General features: G+C 48.2%; 1 protein-coding gene across 3 annotated transcripts in view; it reads right to left on the bottom strand.

Moving 5' to 3' along the window:
- Positions 1-241: 241 nt before the first annotated feature.
- Positions 242-10000, bottom strand: part of LOC113825353 (uncharacterized) — a 14437-nt gene continuing 4678 nt past the window's right edge. Inside the window, exons 2-7 of one of the 3 annotated variants that reach the window (XM_027378166.2) lie at positions 9383-9573; positions 7896-8077; positions 5257-5439; positions 2924-4292; positions 2510-2654; positions 242-2116 (exon numbers count right to left, since the gene is read on the bottom strand). In XM_027378166.2, the coding sequence (XP_027233967.2) occupies positions 1942-2116; positions 2510-2654; positions 2924-4292; positions 5257-5439; positions 7896-8077; positions 9383-9573 (2245 nt within the window). In that variant the 3' untranslated portion in view covers positions 242-1941. Of the gene's footprint in view, positions 2117-2505; positions 2655-2923; positions 4293-5256; positions 5440-7895; positions 8078-9382; positions 9574-10000 lie in introns of all 3 variants that reach the window. The other 2 variants (XM_027378165.2, XM_027378167.2) reach the window with 2 other exon arrangements.

The raw sequence follows: 10000 nt of genomic DNA, 5'->3' as shown, positions 1-10000 counted from the left end.
AATATATATATATATACATATATATGTACGTGTGTATGTATGTATGTTTATGTGCATATATATATATATATATATATATATATATATATATATATATATATATATATATATATATATATATATATATATATATATATATGTATACATAAATATGTGTGTGTGTTAGTGAAACATAGACACATAGAAATAGAAAAGGTGATTGGCTGCAGAGAATAGTCAGTTGGAGAAAAATAACAATGAAAACTCTTGCAAAATCTTTAATATACATGTATGTAATAATGCATAAATAATCTAATAGGACGTTCCACATTCTAGCTGCAAGGAGACATCGACTTCATCACTCCACTCCGTCCCTCGTTTCTTCTTTTTATTTTTCTTCAAGACTTCATATAACTTCTTCAACGATGTCTTTCCATGTAATGAATCTTCTACTTTGAATATGAAGGGTTAGTTTTCTTCCTTTCCCTCCCTCCCTTCCCTTCTTTCCCTCCCTCCCTTCCCTCCTTTCCCTCCCTACCCTCCCTTCCCTCCTTTCTCTCCCTTCTCTCCCTTCCCTCCTTTCCCTCCCTTCCCTCCCTTCCCTTTCAGAAATCTTCTAAAACAAACTCAAAAACCTTCGTGAGCCAATTTTCCCTTCAGCTACCGTCCTGAGGCCCAACAAAGGTTCATACCTGTCTTCCCGAAATTACGTTACAAAAATTGGTATTTTGTACTTGCACGTAAAAGTTTATTTCACTTCTCAAATTTTAGATGGTGATGTCAATAGTATCAAGTTGTATTTGACATTTTCTTTAACGGCGACCATAATTTCACAAGCTAATCCTTCTTCCTCTCAGAGCGGGGGACATAGTTAACCAGTAGACCATGAGTATGACACTCCTGGGCTATTTCATTCATTAGAAAAGCACAATAATAGAAAAAATGCAAGTGTTCGTGATACTCTTAAAAGATGAAAGACTGTTTTAATGGATCATGTAAAACGGCAGATGTACCGCGGGCCGCACTTGGGACTGTGGCGGGCCGCGTTTGACACCCCTACCCTAAGGCAGAGGTTCTCAACTCGTTTCAGGCCATGGGCCACCAGTCCAATCAAAAGAATATTCTAGACCATTCCATGAAGGATAAAGTAAGCACAGACAACCAATATTTTGATTTGAAATTATTTCTTTAAAACAGAATTTCTAGAAGTTAACATTTTGATCTGAAATATCCTGGAATTACATGAATATTTATTTATCATTTAGTCGTGAAATTCATATCAAAATTGAATCTTGAAACTATGTGAGAGTATGCAACTAGTAATACGGCTTAGCTCATTGACCAGAAGTCTCCAGCCTTTTCCTGCAGGGCTGGTCATCGTGTCGCTGGTTTCTTAGACTCCCTTTAATAAAGGAGCGAAATATAAGTTTTCCACATCAGTTCAGTGGAGGTCCTCACATAATCCCAGTGGGACTTCCACTTCTGATAAGAAGACGTAAGGCACTGAAGCCACAATTTAATACAAATTCAAAACAGCGTCTCGACCCACGCCACGGACTCAGGCGCGAGATGAGTGCTAGTACATATCGTGGAAGGAAGCGATGGACCCGACCTCGCGCCTCGGCCAAGGAGTGCCCTGGGAGTTCGTGTTCAGCAGATGCCGAGACTGGACTTCCCACTCCTCAGACCCGCCCCCTCGAGCGGAATGGGGTGCCCGGATGCCACTCCCCTCGCAACGCCTCCCAGACACTACATTTACTCGTAAAGTGCACAGGCTGTAATTTCTTCTCTCAGGCAATAATCATATATAACAGCAATGCAGCTTCAATGTCCATACCCGGCACTGTCAATCTCTGTTTCAGCAAGTAAGACCTTTACAGAGCGGGAGAGCGGGGGGGGGGGGTGTCAGAAGCCTCTCTGAAGGAAGTTGATCTTCAAAAGGGAACAGCAGGCAGACGGCCTTCAAAACACCGAAGACTGTCTCCTTGTAGGGCGCGTCGGGGGCTTCTTGTGCTTGTTCCAAGGCGAGAAGAAAGTGGTCGCCCTCTGAGGGGAAGTGGGGGTCGGCGGGGGCGTGGGCGTGGGCGTCGCGCCCGGGGAGCTGCTTCGAGACCAACTGCGGCTGAACTGACGCTCGCTGGGGAAGCAGAGGGGAGTTAAGACGGATTCTCTTTTTTGTATTTCTGTTTTTATGTGGCGGAACAAAGGAAATTGTATTTTTGAAATACACATGAGATGGATATATCAGTAAATATACACATTCGGTCATAAAACTCACATGGAAACTATCTCTCTCTCTCTTCTCTTTCTGTCTCTCCTCTCTCTCTCTCTCTCTCTCTCTCTCTCTCTCTCTCTCTCTCTCTCTCTCTCTCTCTCTCTCTCTCTCTCTCTCTCTCTCTCTCTCTCTCTCTCTCTCCACACACACACACATAAACACACACATACACAAGGCTCTCGCTCACTCAAATATATACACCTATGCACATACCTCCCAACCATACACTTACACTCTCTCACATACAGTACCTACAGCCTGACACCTTTGTCCACTGCCAGTTCATTGAGGTGGGTGACGAAGGCCTGCGGAAGGGTGGCTGGGTTGGGCACCACACGCCCGTCCGCCACTACGCCCAAATACGCCCGCCCTTGGTATGAGGCTACGCACACTGACAAGACTGTGGGCGTGAGAAGGCGGTTAGAAGGGACGAATGAAAGGTGTCTGGAAAATAGACAGTTTTGGGGACGGGAGAAAGTTAAATAGAGAAAATATATTGAATTGCATTATATTTCCATCGAAGTATTATTTCAAAGCACTGCCATTTGACTGTTTATTAAAAGATATTTTACTGTAAACCCCACTCATAAAAAGACGTAATGACTACAATAGCATATATTTCTTGCAATGGAATGGATTATATTTTCTACATAATTGTTTGGGCCTCACCTGCTCCTGCCTGAGGCGGTCTCCAGTAGAAGATGTTGAGCAGGTCGTGCCCCCAGACCCTGACGGTGCTGGAGGGCCCCGCCAGGTTGGACATGAGCACGGGGTACCTGACGGAGAGGGCGCGGAAGGTGGCGCCGAGAAGCGACTCCGGCAGGAAGTAAGACACGTTCCTGAGGAGCCACACGGACGCCAGGTAGCGCTCGGGGTAGCGCCGGATGTTTTCCATGGAGCGCTGCACCATCTGCAGCGCCGTGGAGGAGTCCGTGGCGCCCGTGGGAAGGGCCAGGGTGACCAGGCCAGGCGTCTGCACGGCGCCGCGGCTCTCCGCCCAGCGCCGCGAGTACACGGGCACGGTGCAGCACACCTCCTCGGGCACGGACAGGCCTGTCACGCGCAGGTAGTCGCGCACGGCCCCCGAGGACGCCGTGAGCAGCACCTCGCTGAGCGTGGCCCCCGTGGCGCCCCGCACGCCGCGCGCCGTGCTCAGCGGCACGGGGTCGCTCCACGCCACCACCAGGCCCCCCGTGCGGCCCAGGCCTCGCATGGACAGCGTCCTCTGGCGCCGGCCCACCCAGCCCATGAGGGGCGTGACCCCGCGCACCGTCAGCGCCTCCTCCAGCACCAGGCGCGGCAGCGTGACGAAGGCGCGGACCATCCAGTAGACCTCGACCAGCGCGGCCTTCGTCACGCGCCACTCCTCGCTCGCCCGCGCCGCCTGCGCCCACCGCCACGCCCTCCGGCCCACCCTCCACGTCGCCACGGGCGTCCACAGCCACCACAGCGCCACCCGCCACCACACGGCCGCCGCCCACGCCAGGCACGCGACCAGGCCGTGGAAGGCGGGCTCCACGTGCAGGAGGGCGCTGAGGGTCGCCCAGCCGGCGTCGAGGCGCTCCGCCCCCTCGCGCCACAGCGCCTGGACGAGGCCCAGCAGGAGCTCGACCGAGCGCGCCACCTTGGCCTGCGGCACCTCCTCCGCGGGGACCTTCGCCTCCTTCAGGGCCTCCTTCAGGAGCGCGAGCACGGGGGCCAGCACCCTCGAGCGCCGCTCCGCCCACCACGTCTCCAGGGCCTGGGCGACGCGAGCGGCCGCCTCGGCGCCCGCCCGGACGACCATGTCGAGGAAGGTGCGCGTGGCGGCCGGCGCGGCGAGGAGCGTGAGGCTGCGCGTGGCCGGGTGCTGCCAGGGGTCGGGGTAGGCCGTCACCAGCAGGTCCGGAAGCGACAGCTGCCCCGCCAGCAGGTGGTGGGCGCGGCACACCACCCACGTGCGCCCTTCGCCGTCGCCCGCGCTCGCCCGCACCACCGTCACGCGCCACGGAGGGAGATCCTCCGGCAGGTCCTCGCTGATCACCTCGCTCACGTACTCCTGCGGGGACAGGCCGTTAGCGCGCGCGCGCTCACGCTTATGAGGGAGACTATAGCTGGTACGTTAATTCCTACTGGGTCTCCCCTATTTCTTCTTCATGCAGTTATTATTAAAATATTGTTAATTCATCTGTTTATACATATTCTGTCTAATTAGACACTCTTTGTTAATTGCAACGTGGCAATTAATGTTTAAACTTATATTGCACATCTACTGATAAACACTTTTACTTCGCAGGTAAAAATAACACAAATGCACACAGATTTGCACCCACGCACAACATATCATATCATTCAGTATCTGTCAAGTGTTTACTCCAGTTCTCTGTAGTAACCGATTCAGCAGCGCGGTGGCCATGTCAGAGATAGCATTTGCTATCAAAAGCTGGTCAGCGAGATCTTCAAGGAGGTTATACAAGTTTATCAATCAGAACGGACTGCGAAAACATTCGCTTTGTCTGTCTGTCTGTCTCTCTGTCTCTCTCTCTTTCTCTTTCTTTCTCTCTCTCTCTCTCTCTCTCTCTCTCTCTCTCTCTCTCTCTCTCTCTCTCTCTCTCTCTCCCACTCCCTTTTCCTCTTTCAGACATCCTTAATTACTCTCTCTGCTCCTCGAACCCCCATTCACCCATCTACACAATGGTTATTATACTTACCCACCCAACTACAAACCCTCCACCCCCCCCCTTTCCCCCTCTACCCACTCCATACCCACCCAACTACAAACCCTCCACCCCCCCCTCCCCCTCTGTCCACTCCATACCCACCCACCTACAAACCGTACCCTCTTCCCCCTCTACCCACAATCTATACCCACCCAACTACAAACCCAACCCCCCCTCCCCCTCTCCCGTTCTGCCCACTCCCCACTCTCAACCCCATCTGGATATTCCTACCCACTCCATACCCGCCCAACTACAAACCCAACCCCCCTTCCCCCTCTCCCCACTCCCCACCCTCAACCCCACCTGGATATTCCTCGCCGTGAGCAGCCGCCCGCGGTGGTGATGTGGCGCCAGGACAACGTGCTTCTCGATGTCAAAGTGGGCGTGAGATCGCCACGCGTAGTACCCGCCCACCTGCACGAGTCGGCGGCGGAAGTTCGGGTGGAGAAGTTGCCCCGAGGAATCCCTGCGGTTGACGACTTCCTCCTGAGTAGGAGAGGGGGAGAAGATGGCGATGAGGGTGGTTGAAGAGAGGGGAAGAGGGAGGGAAGGGGGAGAAGGGGAGGAACGGAAAGCGGGACAGGGAGGGAAATGGAGAGAGAGAGAGAGAGAAGAAAGTATAATGGAGGAGAGGAGAGAAAGAGAGAGAGAGAGAGAGAGAGAGGGAGGGAGAGAGAGAGAGAGAGAGAAAGAGAGAGAGAGAGAGAGAGAGAGAGAGAGAGAGAGAGGGGGAGAGAGAGAGAGAGAGGGGGATCATGGTGGTGATGATGGTAATAGTGACGGTGGTGATAATCATTACCATGACGATAATATATATGATGCTAATGTTTATAATGATAAAAGTATCTAGAACAACGATAACAATGATAGCGATAACCAAATATAATCAATCTCACGTAGTTAAATATAACATCAACATTCTACTTCTGCACTATTTCAGCTATAGTGTCGGCCGTTTTACACCTTTAAGTAAGCGAATCCTTTGTCTTTTAAGATTATTAACAGTTTTCTATCATTATTTTTTAATTAATGAAATAGCCCTGGGGTGTCATACTCATGGTCCGAGGGCTACTTGCGTCCCCTAGAATGATTTTAAACGGCCCATAGGGTGACAAGAAGAATAATTAGCCTGTGATACCCTGATCGCCATGAAGGAAAATAACGCCATATACAATTTATTACCATTCGTATCAGTGTTTAAAATCTGATGAATGAAATAAACTTTACGTGCAAGGACATATAAGTGTTATTAGGAACGTCATCCTAATAAACCAGGCACTTATATAAACCTTTGTCGGCCCACAAGATAACAGCCGGAGGGAAAATTGGCACACAAAGGGTTTTGAGTTTGGCACCCCTAGGTCGTAGTGCCGCTTCCATGGACGGTGCCACTCTTCCTGATAACAACGAGAGCAACAGAGAGCGAGAGAGAGAGAGAGAGAGAGAGAGAGAGAGAGAGAGAGAGAGAGAGAGAGAGAGAGAGAGAGAGAGAGAGAGAGAGAGAGAGAGAGAGAGAGAGAGAGAGAGAGAGAGACAGACAGACAGAGAGAGAGAGAGAGAAAGAGAGAGAGAGAGAGAGAGAAGAGAGTGATAGGGGGTTGGGAGGGAGGGAGAAAGAGAGAGAGAGAGAGAGAGAGAGAGAGAGAGAGAGAGAGAGAGAGACAGAGAGAGAGAGAGAGACAGAGACAGACAGAGAGAGAAAGAGAGAGAGAGAGACAGACAGACAGACAGAGACACTCTACGCACAGTTAACTCGTTGCGGGCCATGTAAAACTACGCAGTTAATAGTAACGAGATAACATTTTATCTTGTAGTTGATGAAAACGGGACTTATTAAGGATAAAGTTTTTAATATCCGTCACACAAACGGTTGCCAATTCAGATGAAAATGATGATAATTATTTTTCTCTATATAAATTTTGTTATTACTTTAATCTTTATTTTTTTTATCTTATTGCTGTTGCCATTGTCATAGAGATTTTGGCTATCATTATCATTATTACTATTCATACTTATCAATTCCCGTTCTCATCCTTTTATGATCATTATCATCATTACTGTCATTATTATTATCAACATGATCATTGGAATTACTAGTATTACTATCATAATTATTGAAATCATCATTATTATCATTATAACCATTATGATATTTACCATCATTGCCAAAAAGTCACCGTTATTATCAATTATCAGCATATGATAATTGTAATGTTAATGATGATTATCATTATTGTTGTCATCTTCATTATCATCATCATTATCATTATTAATATCAAGATCATGATTATTATCAAGATCATTATTATCATTATTATTGTTATTATTATTGTAATTATTGCGGTTGTTAATGTTATCATTGTTATCATTATCAGATTAGGATTTTAAAAATTTTCATTATTATTATTATTTCATCATTGTTCTTTATTGTTTATTATCATCATCATTATTATCATTATTACATTTTTATCATTACTATCATTAGCACTGTAAACAATATTGTTTTCACCATCATCATTCTCAGTTTTATTTTCATTATTATTATCATTATAACAATCCTTATTTTTATCATTATCACTATTATCATAGTAATAAAGGTAATCAATATTATCGTCATCATTGTTAATTATCATTAATATTATCATTATCATAGTTGTTATCATTATCATCATTATCATTGTTATTAATAGCAGTTGTTGTTATATTCTAATTATCATTACTATCATAAAGATTATTGTTTCTGTTGTTTAATATCGCTATCATTATTTGAATTATCATCATCGTTGCCGTGGTTGTTTCAATAATCATCATATCATTGTTGTTGTTGTCATTATCATTATCATCGTCTTTATCATCCTTATCAGACGACCAGCAACACAAAGATATCAGACACGATGATCGATTAATCCCCTTTAAAGTAAAATTCTCCCTTCGACACCTACCAATATCCGGGACCTCAGGAGTGTCACGTGAGGCTCCCCCGCCAGACACAGCAGCAAGCTCTCGGCGCCAGGGTCAGTGGGACCCTCCATCGCCGCCCGTACAGTCACGCCCGTCACCTCCTCCACGCCCTCGCACGCCCGCACCGCCCAGACGCCCACGGCAAGACGCCAGCATTTGATACCTGGGGAGTGGGAAAGGTTTCGAGGTTATAGGGAGGGAGGGAAGAGGGGAGGAGGGTGAAGAGAGGGGTAGAGGGAAGAGGGGGGGAGGGTGAAGAGAGGGGAAGAGTGGGGGGGAGGTTGGAGGGTGAAGAGAGGGGAAGAGGGAGGGAAGAGTGGGAGGGAGGGGTGTGAAGAGAGGGGAAGAGGGAGGGAAGGGGGGGAGGGGGAGGGACGTAAGGCGGGGCAGGGAGGGAAATAAAGAGAGAGAGAGGGAAGAGTGGGGGGGGGAGGTTGGAGGGTGAAGAGAGGGGAAGAGGGAGGGAAGGGAGAGAGGGAAGAGTGGGGGGGAGGGGTATGAAGAGAGGGGAAGAGGGTGGGAAGGGGGGGAGGGGGAGGGATGTAAGGCGGGGTAGGGAGGGAAATAAAGAGAGAGAGAGGGAAGAGTGGGGGGGGAAGTTGGAGGGTGAAGAGAGGGGAAAAGGGAGGGAAGGGGGAGAGGGGGGAGGGACGGAAGGTCGGACAGGGAGGGAAATGAAGAGATAGGAAAGAAAGTATAATAGGGAAGAGGAGAAAGGAGATTGGGAGAGAGAGAGAGAGAGACAGACAGACAGACAAACAGACAGACAGAGAGGGGAAGGGAGGGAGAGAGAGAGAGAGAGAGGAAGAAAGAAAGAGAATGAGTGATAGAAGGAATAACAAAGTATAAAATGAACGGAAAAGAAAAAAGAGGAAATGCAAAATGTTTAAAAGGGCAATAGAGAAAACCATGAAAAAGCGATATAGAGACAAAGGAAAGAAAAGGAAAGAGCGAAGAGAAGGGATTGAGAGAGAGAAAAAAGGAATACGAGAGAGATAGACAGACAGAAAGACAAGGAAGACGAAAGAAACAAAGAGACAGACAGAGAGACAAAGCAAAGAGAGTGAGAGATAGACAGACAGAGACAAGTAAAACGAGAGAGACGGACAGACAGAGAGACCGAGAGACAAAGAAAAGAGATAGACAAACAGACAGAGACAAAGTAATGAAAGAGATAAACAGACACAGAAACAGGGAAGACAAGACAGACAGACAGACAAAGAAGACGAGACAGACAGACAGACAAAGAAGACGAGTCAGAGAGACAAGGACTACGAGAGAAACAGACAGGGAACAAGGAAGACGAGAGAGACAGACAGACAGACAGAGAGACAAGGACTACGAGAGAAATAAACAGACAGACAGAGAGACAAGGAAGACGAGAGACAGACAGAGAGATAGAGAGAAAGGAAGACGAGAGAGAAAGCCAGAGAGGCAAATAAAAGAGAGGAGAAGGCGCCCAACTCACCCGTGTAGAGCAGCAGGAGGCACGGCAGGACGCAGAGGAAGGCCAGGAAGGCGGCGACGGTGCAGGTGAACTTCAGGAGCGAAAGCCTCGCCTCCAGAACGCGGGCGGCGTGGGCGGCTTGGTCCCACGCCCGCGCTGCCGCCTGCCACGCCCGCCCGTCCCTGCGGTGGGTGGACGCCCTGCGGTACTTCCTGGAGGGGGGGGAGGGGGAGGTGAGGCTCTGAGCTCCGGAGGGGGGGGGGCGGGGGCGGCTTCGAAGGAGGGAGAGCTTATGTGCACGTGGAGGCGTACGTGGGCGTGATATGTATACACGTTTATGATATAGATTAATAGATGGGTGGATAGATAGATAGATTAAAATATATAGCTGTTTAAAGGAATAAAGAAATTAAAGAAACACATACACACACACACACACACACACACACACACACACACACATATATATATATATATATATATATATATATATATATATATATATATATGTGTGTGTGTGTGTGTGTGTGTGTGTGTGTGTGTGTGTGTGTGTGTGTGTGTGTGTGTGTGCGTGTGTGTATTTGTGCGCGTGTGTGAATCTCAATGTTAGCATGGGACTGTTTCTGTGTGTGGATATAC

Source organism: Penaeus vannamei, chromosome 1, assembly GCF_042767895.1.
Source record: "Penaeus vannamei isolate JL-2024 chromosome 1, ASM4276789v1, whole genome shotgun sequence".
Taxonomy (NCBI): domain Eukaryota; kingdom Metazoa; phylum Arthropoda; class Malacostraca; order Decapoda; family Penaeidae; genus Penaeus; species Penaeus vannamei.
Note: the sequence above shows the minus strand (reverse complement) of the source record. Positions and strands in the feature narration are given on the sequence as shown.